The sequence below is a fragment of the Triturus cristatus genome, chromosome 6 (assembly GCF_964204655.1).
Source record: "Triturus cristatus chromosome 6, aTriCri1.1, whole genome shotgun sequence".
Classification (NCBI taxonomy): Eukaryota; Metazoa; Chordata; class Amphibia; order Caudata; family Salamandridae; genus Triturus; species Triturus cristatus.
The window spans coordinates 452,465,268-452,482,597 of NC_140589.1; the positions used below are offsets into that span (position 1 = coordinate 452,465,268).

The 17,330-nt window shown below is 46.9% G+C and overlaps 1 protein-coding gene across 1 annotated transcript in view; it reads left to right on the forward strand.

Moving 5' to 3' along the window:
• ZNF451 (zinc finger protein 451) overlaps nucleotides 1–17,330 on the forward strand; it is a 641,645-nt gene that overhangs the window by 543,464 nt on the left and 80,851 nt on the right. Inside the window, exon 12 of the mRNA XM_085610887.1 lies at nucleotides 3,614–3,800. Coding sequence (XP_085467013.1) covers nucleotides 3,614–3,800 — 187 coding nt within the window. The remainder of the gene's footprint in view (nucleotides 1–3,613; nucleotides 3,801–17,330) is intronic.

A 17,330-nucleotide genomic window follows, 5' to 3' on the forward strand; every position in this document is an offset into this window, starting at 1 on the left:
TGCAAGACCAGCAGCAGGTCTTAAAAGATAAGAGCACATTACCCAACCACTCACACCCCTCATTAACTTCCCATTAAACAATGAATAACCTTCAAGGTGCTCACTGCTACCCACGGAGCATCCTGGTCCCAGGGCCCAGAATACTTGTCAGAACTGTTCTCAAAGTACAATCCTTCATGTCCCCTTAGATCTTCACTGGACAACAGAATTACCACAGCACCCTTCAGCAAAAAAGAAGCTTGAAACGAAAATGTTGAGCATTTGTGGATCTTCATCGTGGATCAATATGCCTTCTGAACTAGGGCTTCAGCTGGATCATTACAAATTCAGAAAGGAATTGGAAGCAATCCTTTATGACCAAGCATTCCCTGAGAATGTATGCTGAGAAGTTTGTAGACACACATTCAGTGGTCTGGGTGTCTTTTGCTGGTTTTCCTTTCTCTTGCACCATCTTGGTTTCTGGCCTCCTCCTACGACTTTTCTCCTTTCATCCCTTTTCTTTGTTTAGGAATGTTCTGCTTGGGTGGCCTTTTTGTTGCTCTCTGCAGTTCACCTTGCTTTCCATTTCCTATCAAGTATTCTTATAGTAAGGAAGACATGTATAGTTAGGAAGGTCAAGCAGTGTAGAACAGAAGAATACAAGTCATACACATTTTGGTATTTGCACACATGCTGTCATGCCAAGGAGTACTAGTACAAGAAGAGATTTTTATTTATCATTTTTTATTTGTAATTATAAAGTTGTGTCAGGTTATGCAAGTACCAAATGTCTGAATTCCATTGGGGGTTCGGGTCTATATAGATGTGTTAAATAGAATCAGGATTTCATTCTGGTTTCCAGGTGTAACCTGGTATTCCATTTTTGTCAGTGATGTGTTGTTCTGGGATGCTGTTCTTTATCAGTTATGATGGTGATTCCTTAAGTTTCACTGTGTTACACTTAGTCCCTAACTCCTGTTTATCCTGAGACCATTCATTTGCTTTATATGCAAAGGTTTAAGTGAAAAATAACCATGTTTTCAGCATCCTTCTAAACATCAGGTGATTTATGGTCATCGTATCTTGCTAGGGTTAAATTAATTCGTTTGGCAGCTTGGATTTAGAAGGATGCATCACGGACAGATTTCTTCTTGTATGGCAGAACAGTTAGTTGTAGGACCAATCTGAAGCATAGCACCCTGTTATGGGAGTATTTCTTGTGCGTCATCTGTACAAATATTGATTGTTTTTCTCTTATTGTCTTGTGCATTATGCTCTGTAGTTTGAAGGTCCTCTGACAACAGGTAGCCAGTGCAGAGCCCCACGAAGGTGAGATGTGGCTGTGAATCTTAAAGTGCAGAAGTTGTCTTGCAGCTGGATTTAGAATTTTCTAAGTAGATCATTTTTAATCTCAATGTAAAAAGATAAGTGAGGTTGTGGGCTGGAGCTATTATGGGAATCCAAGATGAGGGATGATGCGTTGTGAATGTTCACATGATGTGGAATGTAGGTTTGACACAAAGGAGGTTAACAGCATTCCTAGTTCTTCAGACCTCTTTGTTAGTATGTTGTAGTTTTTGTATTCCCTACATTTTAGGATTTCTATTTTTGAGGCGTTGAGGTGACTCCGTATTATCTATTTTAAGTTGCTTTCAAGCAGTCATCTATTTTTTAGGGGGGAGTTCTGTCATTTGATTTACCCACTTTACAAATTATCTAGAATTGTGAGTGTGATTGAAACAACTGATCGGGTTCAAGAATGGTTTGATGTAAATGTTGAGCAAAAGTGGTAGGATAATAACTCATATTTCGATGCTGTATGGTTTGAAGTAGTATGGGGGATAGGGATGAAGCTTGACCTGTCTTTAAGGTAGGAGCCACACAAGTAAAGGATATTACTTTTGATGCTCATTTAGCCTGCTCAGTAAAATGTCATGATTGACATTGCCAAATGCCGTCGAAGGGACAGAGCCTGCCACTCCCTCTTTATCTAGTGTGGTTTTCAGGTCGTCCCAAATGAAAATCGGGCAGATTCCGTGCATCTTCCCAACTTGAAGCTTGTTTGATTGTCAAATAGTAAGGAGTTTTCCTCAGCTATTTAGATCTAGCAGAAAGTGGTCACTTTTATCGGTTTTCCAAGGAATCATCCATTGGAACTGGGTCTGTAGTTGATGGGGTATGTTAGCTCCAAGTTTTCTCAAGTTGCAGTTGTGTATCTTTTGAGTTATGACTGAAATGTTCTTGTGGTTAATCACTTGATATGATATTCACTGTTGGGATTGCTACTGAATTTGATAGAAGTGTACTGAAAATTGTCTGTGGTAAGGAAATGAGGGTGCACCAGCTGGGCCTCAGTAAGAGAAAATTCCTTGTAGGAGACAGAGTGAGTGTGGTTTCAACTATGAGCTCCTTTTCCAAGGTTTTGAAACAGCATGTTTTCCCTTTTATGTACCAGGTAGTCATATAGGCACTTGCTATTTGCCATCACAGCGACTACTGCATGGGAAGTAGGAAATCAAGGCAGAGGACGCCACCTGCTCCTTTCGACATAGTTTCAGTTGTCGCAGATATTCAGTATTGGTAATTCAATCAAAACCTGACTTCCGTTTTCCCCACTGCCACTGTTTCCAATAGGGAATGGCTTCCAGCAGAGTTCATATGTGGACGTCCCAGAAACTAGTTCTTGTGCTTAATGGAGTCATTTGTTTTGGAGCTATCTGTTGCTATGAAGCACTAGTCACATGGGATCCCATGAAGTTCACCTATTTGAATCTCAGCAAGCAAAAAGGCCACCACCACTGTATGGTCAGTCCCTAGCAGTACCACCATCTTCATTTTTGACCAGAAGCTTTTGCCTCTCTTATGGCAAGGGACTCACCAGGCTTCTATTCTCCCAGGCTAGATGTGTTTTTCCATCCCTTAGTGGCATTTAGTCGCTCCTAACTTTTATTTGTTCTACACTGCTTGCAAGCCAGCCAGGGAGCGCCAATGATGTGGTCCTGATCTCCATTCGGCCTGTTGCAGTAAAACCACAATGTGGGAACCAAGTCGCAAAAAAATATCATTGTATCCTATCTCCTCACTGCACCATAGAGTGGGCACGTTGCGCAATGGTGTTTCCTTTCTCCTTTAGGATCGTCGTGAGTTGCAGTTTTGGGTTTCCTCTCCAGCCCAACTATATCCAGCGCTTCCAGTTTCCTTGCACAGATTGAGCCTCCATCATGCGTTAGCCCTTAAAGCGAGACCCTGGCTTTGTGGCCTTCTCCTCCACTCGACGGATGCCGCTCTCACTGCTGTAAGAGCAGTTCCCTTTTCCTCCCAGCTGCTTCCCCATCGTCATATGGCGCACAGCAGTTATAATAAATACTGTCACTTTTCGCTAGTAATTGCTGCTTCACAGTCTGAAGACCTTCCTACATGGTTACAGGTAAGCCAACTTATGTTTTGTCTTTTGAGAGACACGTGAAAATATTGTGCTGCAGACAGGATTCCACAAAGGTCTATTTTGAATTAAATTGAATAATCTTCTAAAGTGTCTTTTTGTGCATACACTCTGTTACACTGCAGTATGTACAAGCCACTGGCACAGACCTCTCACTGGTATTAACACGCTTTCGCTTGGTTCTTACTGTAGGCTGGCCGAATGGACGAACAGCTGCCCAAGCAAATCCCTTTCACGATCCTCTCCGGGGACAAGGGATTTCTGGAGCTGGAGAGTCAGTTCAATAAGACCCTGCGGCCTGCACGCGTGTTGAACCCTCACCACATCGACGGGGAGCTGATGTGCGCCCTACTCAACAGCATAGCCGATACAGTGAAAGGTAGAGAGCGGTGGCAGGGCAACCACTGAATGCAGCCTATTCCAGACTCGAGTAAATAGAATCGGGCCTTTCTCATTTCTGATTAAAGTCTGATAGTTACAAAATATAAACTGTTGATTTAACTAATTCAAATTTGTCGTAATTTTTTTTTCAACTCAATTTAGTGAAAAACAGGCATACAATGTCTCTCAAAAAGTGTTGTTTTTATTAGAATTCTGTGTTGTCTCATTTCAGCCCTTTTCGTTTCTGTTTGCTGCGCCCAGTTTTAATTGAAAGACATCGAGTTACTTTTTGTTGTGTTTGTTTGTTTGTTTGTTTTAAATGGCATTACTCAAACTCACGTGCATGTTTTCACTATGGCAGTGGAACCAAGCTACACCTGACTGAAGAGCCCCAATCATGGCGTACCCGGTCTTAGGTTGTTTGTTTTCTGGTCCAGGGAGGACCTGGCTTCGCAGTAAGGGCTGGACTGTTCCTGTTGGAGCAGGGTCAAGACTGATTTGCATATAGATGGGTCCAAACTGAGATGGCATATTGGCCAAAAGAACGAAAGGTTGAAATGCTACCCTGAGCGATTGGCAGTTATTGCATAGCTACCAAGTTTACAGGTTGCTTATGTGTGACATTTCCATGTCTCCAGTGTGCATACGTGTTAGGGTGACCAGAATTTTAAAGCACAAAAAAACGGGACATTTCCCAAAAATAGAAGGACTACAATGTTCCTTCAACCCATCCCACAGAATGACAGTGCTCCTTAGCAGAGACTTTCAGAAGAGGTTGTTAGAACATACATACAATGCCATTTTAAGAGCCAGTAGCATGCCTGTTAATTAAATTGCTTTCTTATAACAGGAGCTAACTATCCCTGCTTTGCAAAACATGAAAAGATACCTCCCACCGTTTTCGGCCGACCCTCTCTAAAAACCGGGACTTGAGCTTAATGTCCCGAAATCTGCCCGGACAGCTGGCGAAAAACCGGGACTGTTCGGGCAAATCTGGGACGCCTGTCACCCTAATGTGTGACATTTCAGTGTTGTCAGTGACGCATTGAGTGTCATTTTACCAACAGTAGATCTAAGTAGTTATGGACATGCAGTGAGATAGATTTCGAAAAATATTCCCTTCTCTCTGGTATAATGGATTAGAAACAGTTTTAAAACAGCTGCTTTACTTCTGAAGGTCCTATGCACAGAGCTCTCAAGTACCCCGTGTCTATGTGTGAGTAGCTCTTCCAGTTCAGGTTTTTTTCCTTTTGTATCCTGAAAATGTGCATGTGTTAATCCCATTGTAAAAACAGAACTACATATCCGAGAATACAAAGGATAAACCTGACTGTATGAGGTACTCACCCGGGAAGCTCAGGAGCTCTGGACGATAATTCACTAGCTACCATCCCTTGCCTCAACAGAAAAATAATAGCACCTAAATAAACCATATACCAGTCTTTTGGAGGCAGTAATTTAGCTGGTTTACGCTTCATTAAATTAAACTGACTATAAAGAAAATTGATATCCAATAAAGGGTATGTATGGAATCTGACACAACCACCAAAGACAGCAGAGGATCTCTGTGAAAAGACATCTGATCCATCCACCCAGGGGAGCCCTGCCCCAAACCAGGGAAGATAACCCCAGGTGTCCAAATAAAGCCAGTGAGTGACAAAATGAATAATAGAACTACTTCGGCGATTGAGGTGTTTCATCATTACCAAATGGGCCCAGGTAATGTTTGACTTCTACAGACAGGTCTGCAATCTTTATCTTATAATGAGGAAAGTCAGGAGCAGACTTGTATGCCTCAAGTAACCCTGCCACCGTAACCTTATGATACTTCTGAGGGCACCCCCAGTAAGTTTGTAAAAATATTCCTTGGCTTTAGCACAGTAATCCATTCACAGCTCCATTTCTCCTTGGAGAGGACTCAGTCCAAGCGCCAGTGCTGTGCAGTGTTCCTCTTGGCAATCAATATTCCCATAGCCATCTCCCTGTGCCATATAGAAGATTAAAGACACAGAACCGTTGTACACATTCTAGTTCTAAGCAAACACTAGCATTATCATGGTCTGCAAAAAGCCATTGATGGGAACAGGTTGAATAGCCCAGTAATATAGTTTGATGTCTGCTAGTCCCAGCCCCCTTCATATGGGGACAGCACACATAATTTAAAGTCAGTACAAGATTGTGTGTCAGCCCTTAAGAAGTTAGTGATTGCTGCTTGTAGGGTCGGAAAGAACAGTGGTTTATCATATGTGTAATTTTACAGGACATAGAGGAGGGAAGGTAGGGAGATCATCTTGAACAAGGCATCTCTTACGGCTATATTAATGGGAAGAGAGTTCCGGGCCTCCATGTAATATTTAATTTGTTGGAATTATAGGACAATATTTAAATCCCAGGTCCCCATTCCAGTTTTAGTGATGTGTATCCAAGTATTTAAAGTGGTCACCCACCCTCTGTAAATTAATCAGTCCCAGGCGATCACCATGGTTGCCTGACACTGGCATTTACATTGAACTTTTCCAGTTTGCTGCCAAGCCAGCTACCTCGCCACATATGTGCAGTATATGCATCTGTCTGGGCATAGAGACTGCCAGGTTCTAACCATCTATTAAGATCTCTTCGTTATATAATGAAATTCTGTCTTTCCACTGTGTGCTCCAACTAAATCGGCTGAATAGTGCATCCCTACGGATCCACTCTGCAAGTGGTTCAATCATCAGTGTAAAAAGCAGGGGCAAGAGTCCTGCTTCGTGCCCTATCTAACTTCAGAGGGGGTAGAAAGGATGCTATTCACCTAAACATGCACCTACAGGTCTGTAAATAGGATCTGACATATCGCCCTGAAAAGGGGACCAGCATTAGTACCTATCAAAATCTGAGATATGAAACGCCAGTGCACTAAATCAAAGGCATTTTCAAAGTCTACCAGGACCAAGGCCCTGTGTTCCTAAGTGTACTCTAAACAAGCAAGTTCATTATTTAGCCTTCGAAGGCAGTGGCCTGTATGGGTTCTGCCATGAATCCACATGGTTATCTACTTGGTATTAGCCCCATCTATCCAATCCTATTACTGTCTTGGCTAACTGCGCAGGGTTGTTTTTCTCTTTACTACAAGAGTGAACAATGCGGTGGCTCAAAATTCAAGATAAAAAAACACAAAGCAATCTCCCCAACTGCCTCCAGCCTGCACTTTCACACTGTGGTAGTTAAACATTCCACTTCCCCATTGCACTTTGTCAAAACATTTCAACTACCACAACCCTTCAGGAGGCCACATATATTTTCATCCTGTACACACAGACAAGGGACTCAAATAGGTAAAGGATACATCTAAATCTACCATAGTACCAGCTGTAGCCTTGTTGGTCCCAAGTAAAAATTTTGTATCTGGTTCTGCCTGGTTCCTAAGGCTGTCCATCAACCTTCACTATTCATTCAGACTGAAATCAGATCCCCATTCAGGTAAGGATAAGGAAAAATTCTGTTCATATTTACTATGATGCTCCTAGTTTTTGTTTGCCTTCCTTCTCAACACCTGTTATGCCATTATCCACATTAGTGTTATGCCATGGAAATGTGCTTAGATGGTTGTTGATTTACAGGAAGGAAGCAAGACCTATTTGTTCAGTGGAACGCTTACACTGTTGAGTTTTATTTTCGGTGTTTTGAAGTCAGAAGAGAGAAAACATAACATTAAGCCAATTTGCAGTGAGGTGTACATTTATAATATCAATGATTAGTCACCTGTTTAGGGGTTTGTTGGGCTAAAATAGATGTTCAGTAGCTTAAAGGAATAGAAAGGTTTTCCTGGTATTTAAATGGGTGTTACCTCAGTCTGAAGTATATGTACCAACTTGTGTGTGGATATATGCGCACACACACACACCCACTTCCCTCCAGCTTTCTAGGTCATCTCTCAATTTAGGGACACCTGTCTGATACTATCTTGCCTGTTCTGTGACGTGCTTGAGATTTTAGTTTTAAGTATGGCAGGCATATCCACTACAGTACTGTGTTACCAAAAATAGACTTTTCCAGCACATGGACCATGAAGTTACTTTCTGCTGTATCAAATACCTCCTCTGTGTTTAAGGGTAACTGCACATTACTTTTCCTCAGATATGTCTAGAAAGGATTTCACAAATACACAAATTACATGTAGCATTGTGTCATGGGACGAACCCCAACTGGTCAGAGTGTGTTGGGTCTGCACTTACAGTAAATAATCTTCACTCTAAACTTACACTATGGATCTCAGTGTCAAGAGGTATCATTAAGAAAGAATGGTAAGACCTAACGTCTGCAGATCCTTACATGGCTTAGAAACCTCTACAATTAAAGCTGTCTTATGGAATGAAGGAGCCAGTTTTACCTGTAAATGTTTGTTTGTCAGTATTCCGTAGTATGTCTGATAGAACTACCTTGGGTGCTCATGTATGGCTTCTGTTTTCCTCACTCTTGTATCCCTTATTCAGTTTTCTCTCCTTGTCCTTTATTTTCCTTTCTTTATTTTTAATTTTCCCCGCTTTCTTTGGCGCTGTTTTTGCTCCCACAGCTGCTACCACTGTGGCCCCTCCCATTCCCGCGTGTTTCCCGCGCCCGCTTCCCAGTTGTCCCGCCCTACTCCGACTTAGTAGTGGTCGCTGCGCACTGGAATGAGCCAAACCTCTTACCTTCTGCTCAGGATTCTGCTCCCTGAGCCAAACCTCTTACCTTCTGCTCAGGATTCTGCTCCCACAGCTCCACCGTAAGTGCCCAGCTTAGCACCGCCGCAGACCTCGGTTTGATGCCCTGTGCCTCTCTCATGGACTGCCTCGCTTCTAGCTGGCCTCTGCTTCTTGCGTGCCTGACCGCCTCCTCTCGGTCCCTGGTTTCCGTTTTCCTCACTCTTGTATCCCTTATTCAGTTTTCCCTTCTTCTCCTTTATTTTTCTTCCTTTCTTTTTAATTTTTCCCGCTTTTTTCATGCCGTTTTGTGCTCCTGCCGCTGCTGCCCCCGTGGCCCCTCCGACTCCTGCATGTTTCCCGCTCCCAGCTATCTCACCCTCCTCTAACCCCTATTTAATGGCAGCCGCTGTGCGGCCGCGCCAAAGGCAAGCCCATCTGTGCCCAACCTCGACCAGCACAAGGAACCCTGGTCCTCGAACCTACCAGCGCTACAGCTCCTTGGCTCTCTACACACTCAACGTCGGCAAGAACAACAACTGCAAACTTTCCTTGCCTCTTGACACCCATGTGCCAATACCATCGCCCCCCTCGAGAAAGCCTCCAACCCTCACGCCAAGAAAGCCAGCTGGTTCTCCACCGAACTCCGGGAATCTAGGTGCACCTGCAGATGCCTCGAAAAGCTATGGAGGAACTCCAAAACCCCAGTGGACCTCGACAACTTCAAAGCAGCCACCACCACCCACCACAAACTCATCAGATACTCAAGGAAGAAAGCACAACAGGACAGAATCTCCACGCACGCACATTACAGCAAGGAACTATTCGGCATCATCAAAGAGTTCGCCCAACCCAACAGCGCGGCTAGCGACATCCCACCCTCCCAGGATCTCTGCTACAGACTCGGCACCTTCTTCCACCACAAAATCAAGTCCATCTATGACAACTTTGTTGACAACAACCTCCACGAGGAACCCTCTCCCACCATTCCCCGCAGCCGACACTGGACAGCTGAACCACCCTCAGTATCGAAGACACCCTAAAGACTATGAAGACCACTCTCCATGGCCCCCTGCCCCCACCACATCTACCACAGATCCGCAAACATAATCGCCCCAGAACATCAGTGAATCATTAACCACTCCTTTGAGATCACCTCCTTCCCCGACGACTGGAAACACACAGAGATCAACCCTCTCCTGAAAAAACCCTTGGCGGACCCCACTGACCTCAAGAACTTCCGACCGATCTCCTTACTCCCGTACCCGGCGAAAGTCATGGAAAAAGCCATTGGCAGTCAACTCGCCTCCTTCTTAGAAGAAAACAACATCCTCGACTCCTCCCAATCAGGCTTCATGAAGAACCACAGCACCGATACCGCCCTTCTCGCTGCGACAGACGGCATCCGCTCCATTCTCGTGAGAGGAGAGACCATGGCCCTCATCCTCCTAGACCTCTCCTCAGCCGTCGACACAGTCTCTCATCGTACCCTATCCTGGAGACTCCACGACGTGCGAATTCGGAACAAGGCCCTCGACTGCATCCGCTCATTCTTCTCCGGCAGAACGCAATGGGTCAGACTCTCTACTTTCTTCTTGGAACCCACACCGACCACCCGCGGAGTCCCCCCAAGGATCCTCCATCAGTCCGACCATGTTCAACGTCGCATCCATCATCAGATCACAAGGACTCAACATTGTATCATATGCAGACGACACCCAACTCATCCTCTCCTTATCCAACAAACCCAACATCTCCAAACACAACTTTCAAGATGGAATGGAAGCAGTCACCAGGTGGATGAAATACAGCTGCCTACAATTCCACACGGACAAAACTGATTTGCTCATCATGGGCCCACACCCTGACACACAACCTCGGAATCATCCTGGACTCCGAACTCAAAATGGACTGCCAGATCAACGCCGTCACCTCTTCCTGCTAACACACCCTCTGCCAACTCCGAAAAACCTTCAACTGGAGTCCCCTCGAACACAGGAAAACTGTCACCCACACCCTCATCAGCAGAAGACTGGACTACGGCAACGCAGTCTACGCCGGAATCATTAGGAACCTCACCTGCACACTTCAGAACCCCAATGTCCGACTAGTCCTCAACCTACTGCGCCACTGCCACATCAGCCAATACCAACAGACACTACACTGGCTCCCCGTCGAAGAGAATCACCTTCAAGCTTCCCACCCACACCCACAAGGCCTTTCACAACACCAAACCTGCCTACATGAACCACCGCCTCGCATACCACGCACCCCAAAGATCCCTCCGCTTGTCCCAGCTATCTCTTGCGACTGTACCACACATCAAGAAGCCCAGATCAGGAGAACGCTCCTTCTCCCTCCTCACTGCCAAGGCATGGAACTCCCTCCCTCTCCACCTACAGACACCATCACTCCCCAAGTTCTTGAAGGACCTCAAGACCTGGCTGTTCAACGCAGCTCTGTGGACTTCCAGGAGCTGCGTGCCAACTGACAACACCCCCCCACCCCCCCGTGCGCCTTGACACCCTCCGGGTGAGTAGCTGCACTTTATAAACCCCTGATTGATTGATTGACTGAGGTATGCCAGAAGTCTACCCTTTTTTCATTTGTTCCATGGTGAACCACCGTAATTCTTTCTTTTTTTAATGGACTATCCATTGTCTCCCTTTGCTCTGCATTTAATTGTGGGAGCTTCATTCCCATCAGAGAGCTGGGGTTATGTATGGGCCAGGAGTATAGGTTTTCAAGTGCAATCACTTAAAATATTAATAAAAGACCATATTTATTAATCTGTGTGTGCGTGCGTGCATGCATGCATGCTTGTGTGTGTGTTGTTTTTCCCCATTGTGTTTAACAACATGAAGGATAGGGATATCTGGGTCTCTCTATAAGCCAAATCAGTATACTTCCAGACCGAGTTCTTCTCTATGGTAACCTCTGTCTACACTTTGTGTGTGAACAAGTGTTCAGAGATGCATATAGATCATTGCATTTGTGTTTTATTTATCTCCGTCTCACCGCAAGTTCTGGTTTATGAACTATCTCATGTTCCAGTGCTGTTCGAATCCCTTCCTTTTTCTCAATTAACTTGTAATTGCTGACTTACCTCTCTCTTAATAACTTGGATCTGCTGAATTAACCCAATATAGAGTTTCGTGTATTTCAATACAGCACCCAGAATCATGTAGGGCAGTGGTTCTTAACCTTTTGACGTCTGTGTATCCCTCTTTAATCATTACTGGACTCCGGGTGCCACCACGGAGTCATTATTGGTATCCGAGGACCCCTATTGAGTCATTGCTGGAAGTCAGGGTCATGGTTTAAGCAATTTCGATTATTTGAACCTCAAAACAGCACAGAAAAATACATAAACATTCATCAAACAAATGTAGAAATTCTTAAATATTTTATTTAATTCACAAACAAATTTAAAAGAAAATTTCATTTCAATGGGAGGGTTGAGGCTTTTCTAAATTCATATTATTTAATTTTCAGAACAGTCGCGGACCCTCTGAGTAGGGGGCGCAAACTCCCTGGGGTACCTGGACCATAGGTTTAGAACCACTGCTGTAGGGATTCTGCCCTGTAATCTCCAAATTGAAATCTTAGGTCTGATAGTGTGCTAACTATACAATGGGAAGTGAGTCCAACAGAATTATCTAAAGAGAATATGAATCAGAGTATCTGGCATATAAAAACAACAAAACTGTTAGAGTAACAACTTATTTGAAAACGCTTTTCCAATCCTGCCTGCAGGTGTAGACGATTGCAAAATGTGTTGTAGATAAGCTGTGGCAAGATTTAGAACTGTCACCCTTAGGGTGGTCTTCCCCCATACTTTTTGCCTTCACCCCCTCCTATTTTTGCTGATCTCGTTTTTGTTGCCCTTTGGACTCTGTGCACTTTAACACTGCAAGCCAGTGCTAAAGTGCTTGTGCTCCCTCTCCCTCCCCTAAACATGGTCGAATCAGCTTGTGCCCAGTTGGCACATTTAATTTATTTGTAAGTCCCTGGTAAAGTGATACCCTATGTACTTGGGGCCTTCAAAACAAATGCTACTAGTAGGCCTGAAGCACTGATTGTGCCACCCACTTAAGTAGCTTTGTAAAAACATGTCTCAGGCCTGCCATTGCAGCCTATGTGTGTAGTTTTAAACTACAAATTCAACGTGGCAAAATAAACCTATTTGTCGGGCCTAACCTTCTTTTTTAATGTGTATGTCACCCCTAGGGTAGGCCTTAAATAGCCGATGGGGCAAGGGCAGTGCATTGAAAAAGTTGTACATGTACTTTTTGAAGTTATATATGTTTTGGAAGTGATTCTATTTTACATTGGTTATTCACTGCTGCAAGGCCTACTTCTCCAATAGGTTAGCACTGGGTTCCCTTATTACATTTAATAAGTGGTAACGTCCAATTGGGAGCAAATAGATAGGTCGAGTTTGGTGTCTAAAGAACTGTACTTCACATCTCTCTTTAATGGTAGTGTCTTATTTTAAGTCACTATTCTAAAACTCCCACTTTTAGAAACTTGCCACTTTCTTGTCCTAACCATTTGGTGCCAACCAACAGCCTGTCCCTGACTCATATGTCTAGGTGTAGCTGGCAGTCGGTCTTAGTATATTACTCCCAGACAGTGAGACAAAGAGAAGATAGGTGTTTGGCGGGATGAGCCACTCTGATTTAACTAGGGGGTGGAGCTTTCACCTACCACACTTGCACATCACAAAGGCCCTGCCAGAACACACTCAGAGGGTTTATCACTAGTCGCTTGTGTCCCCTGAGGGGCTGGGCAGGGAGGAAGGGGATGCCCAACACCTCAGGGGTGTGGAAACCTCCAAAACCTCTCCCACTTCAAAGTCGGCACCAGTTATAAATAATGGACCGTCGGACTCAACTCTTTAGAGCACCTCTGTACCTGTCAAAGACTCCGAAAAAAGACTGCTTTTCAGCCAGGAGGACCGTTGCAGTGTTGCCCTCTTGCCCTCTTGCCTGAATGAGAAGGACTGGACCTGTATCTTGAACCCAGGACTTCCAGAGTGACTTCAAGGGCAAGTTAGCTGACCTCCTGATCAGAGTCTCCTGGATAGAACAGACTCCAACAACCCTGACCGAGCACCTGGACTCCACCAGTTGTGACTCCTGCCCTCCCAAGTAATGCCACCCGAGTCCTGGACTCTTGAAAGTGGGCCTGATGGTGCTTTGCCAGCCTAATTGTTACAGCAGAACTGATGCAGCATGACGCATTGCCTCCCTAAATTCTGCATCGGAACCGCAGCATGATCCATCACCTCACCAAGATCCACATTGGAACCACTGTGCAACGCATCCCAATGCAGGGCTTAACATCGCAGCCTCTTTGAACAGCTGCTGCGCAAATGCATCCTGGATGAAGGTGTTTGCATCGTATGTCCCTAGCTGACAGCATCATTGACGATGATGAAAGACTCCGGATTTCAAGCCCCACAACTTCTGAAGCAGCCGGCGCGCAACTCATCTTTCATGCAGGGCTTCGTATCAAAAGCCCCTCGTCGACTGCATCTTTGACGGTGACTCAGGATCTTTCATCGTAGCCTTGCAGCTTCCTGGAACATTTGCTGCGAGACACACCCTCACACCAGGACCTTGGATCGCCTCGGCTGTGTGATGCATCCTTGACGCACAATCGCTCAACTCTCCGCAACCAGGATTTATGGCACACTTGTTCAGCTGACCTGACTTGGTCAATGTAGCTGGCTCGTGCTCCATCACGGTCGACATGAACTTGTTACTTTGTCCTGATCCGGTGTGCCAGCTAACCACAGTTGGCACTTTGTTTTTTGGAGCTATTTCCACCGAAATCTTTCGAATTGCATGTCTCCGGTTCTATTGATTGAATTTTTTTCGTTGTGGCCTTAAATTATTTATTCTGTTCTTCTACATTGATGTGAAATTTTTTTTGTGTTGTTTCACTTTATTACTGTCTGAATTGCTGCATAAATACTTTACACATTGCCTCTAAGGTAAGCCTGACTGATCTGTACCAAGCTACCAGAGGATTGAGCACACGTTAATTTAGGGTTGGCTTTTGACTTCAACCTGACAAGCAGGTTGCTGCTTGAGTAAGGTATCTGAAAGAGATGCGTTCGTGATAGATTCCTTACCTTAGAATATCCCCAGGCGTCCGACTGGATCCGGAATTTTTTATGTCTGCAGTACCCCTGCACGTCGGTAGGTGGTGTCATGCGGCTCCGCGTCTGTCGCTGGTGTCGTAAGCGCCGATATGACGTCACGGAGGCTACTTAGGCGCCACCAATGCCCGCTGACGTCAGTTCTTTCTTTTTCCGCGCCAGCAAGTACAGATCCGGTTAGAGCAAGTACCCTAGTCACTTTTTGACTGACTTTTTGAGACTTTTTCTATCTACTTCTTTTGAGTCTTGACTCCTGGTGCCACGTAGGGATGCCTGGGTTTAAATCCTGCGGGGCCTGTTGCTGTACGATGTCGGTGGCCGACCCCCATGGTGTCTGTCTCTACTGTCTGGGGTGCGACCATGACTCTCTGTCATGTTTCGACTGTCTCCGAAGGCTTTGCGGGAGCGGTCCCGAAAGCTGCTGGAGGCCAGGCAGTCGTCTCTGCGCCGTTCGAGGTCCAGGGGTCGCTCGAGGGACCGGCCGCGGAGTCATAAGCATCGCTCCTCGGGGTCAAAGTCTTCACCCTCGGAATCGGGTAAGAGACGTCACAAGTAAAAGTCGAAGAAGCGTGTTCGCTCTCCGACATCCCCCCGTCGGTCTCTGGATGCTAACGAGGGGGCCAGGGGTCCTTTCCTGTGGCTCCGTTGGAGCCTAGGAGTCCCGCAGCCTACCCGCCCTATCCAGGTCCGTCTGCGACTCTGGCCCACGTGCAAGAGTTTCTTGCCACCATGGACCGCCTTTTCAGGCCTAGGGCTCCCGCCGGCATGCCTCGCGGTCCCTATTAAGGACCCTTGCTTGCCACCGGCTCCGCCGTAGGCGCCGCCGGTGGTTTCGGCGCCACAAGGTCCTCCTCTGGCAGCTCAGCCCCCAGCGCCCCCATTCCTGGCGCCACCATTGGTTCCGTTTGTCCCACCTCCACCCTTGCCTGCATTCCCGATCAATTTTGCTCTGGCTTGAGACCCTAATTGGGATATTGAGCCGGATCGGCGCCGAACGGTGCCGTGCCCGGCACCGTACCAGGCGCCATTGGAGCCTTTGTTTTCCCCTGTGCCTCCCCCGCCGCTGCCGCCAGTGCCTTGGGCCGCGGAGGAGGGGGGTGACTGGGACGGGTCAGAGGACCCTCTTGCACGGCAGTGCGAGTCTGAACATGAGTGGGCGGAGGACTCGGAGGATGCAGGTGGCCTTGACCTCTCCTCTGAGCCTGGATTCATGTCTCCTCCTGCTGTCATGGAGAAGGGCGCCACATATACTGTGGTGCTCCGTAGAACAGCTGAGGCCCTTGACCTGCCTACTGTCACTCCAAAGACGAACCACCTTACTGAAGTGTTTCAGCCGGCGGCAAGTTCTGTGGAACCTCTGTTTCCGTTTAATGAGGCATTGATGGATGTTTTGATGGGCACCTGGTCTAGGCCAGTCACAGGGGTTCCAGTGGATAAGAACGTGGCCAGGCATCATCGCCCGGCACCGGGTGACTCGGCCATTTTGACAAATCATCAGACTCCGGAGAGCCTAGTCATTCAGGCCTTCACTTACCAAAGTGCGTTCCCTAACACCCCGCCGGATAAGGAATCGAAAAAGCTGGAGCAGTTTGGCAAGAAGTTATTTTCCTCTGCCAGTTTGGGGCTGCGGTCAGTCAACACCGCATGCCTCTTGGGCCGCTACTCTCTCACGCTGTGTAGGACACAGTGGCGCAGACACTGCCCCAGTGCCCGGAGGAGGTTCGGGCTATACTTTCCCAAGCTGTTGCGGAGGGAAAGGATGCCGGGAAGTTCACCATTCGGTGTGGGCTGGACACCACGGATTCTTTAGGGAGAGCGATCTCCACAACAGTGGCCCAGCGTCGCCATGCCTGGCTGAGGTCCACTAGGTTGTCGGGGGACGTCCAGAGTTCCCTCATGGACATGCCTTTTGATGGTACTCGCCTGTTTGGCGATAAGGCAGACCGTACACTGGAGCGTTTCAAGGACACTCGGGCTATGGCCAAGTCCTTGGGTCTCTCCACCACACGCCCAGCCACGTCTAACTTTCGTTCCTTTCGTGGCCAAGATAGGGGCGCCCCTGCACACTTGTTCAGCCAGAAGCCTGTGCAAAACTAAATTCAGCGTGGGCGTGGAGGCCACCGTGGCGGCACAGGGGGCCAGCGTGCCAGTCAGTCCACCTCCACTCCCGCAGCATACGCCTCAAAGCCTTCCTAGTCTGAGCTTTGGGGTGCACCCCACGCCAGTGGGCGGCAGGATCCGACATCACCTCCCCCACTGGCGTTCTGTTACTTCAGACAGATGGGTGCTGCAAATCGTCCGGAGGGGTTACTCCCTCCCTTTCGAGTCTACCCCCCAACCATGCAATCTCAGTTCCGCCGCATGTCGGGGGATCACTTTGCGCTTCTTCAACAGGAAGTCACGGCCCTCCTGGCCAAGGGGGCCATCGAGCGCGTTCCTGGGCCAGAAGTAGGACGTGGTTGTTATTTCCACTACTTTCTGGTCCCCAAGAAGGACAAAGGGGGCCTGCACCCTATCTTGGACCTCAGGAATGTCAATCGCATCCTCCGGAAGGAGAAGTTCAAGATGCGGACTCTGGCTCAGGTATTGGCTACCCTCAACCCTGCAGACTGGATGGTAGCGTTGGACTTGCAGGACGCATATTTACACATTCCCGTCCTGTCGTAGGCCAGGAGCATTTTCAGTTTGCCGTGCTCCC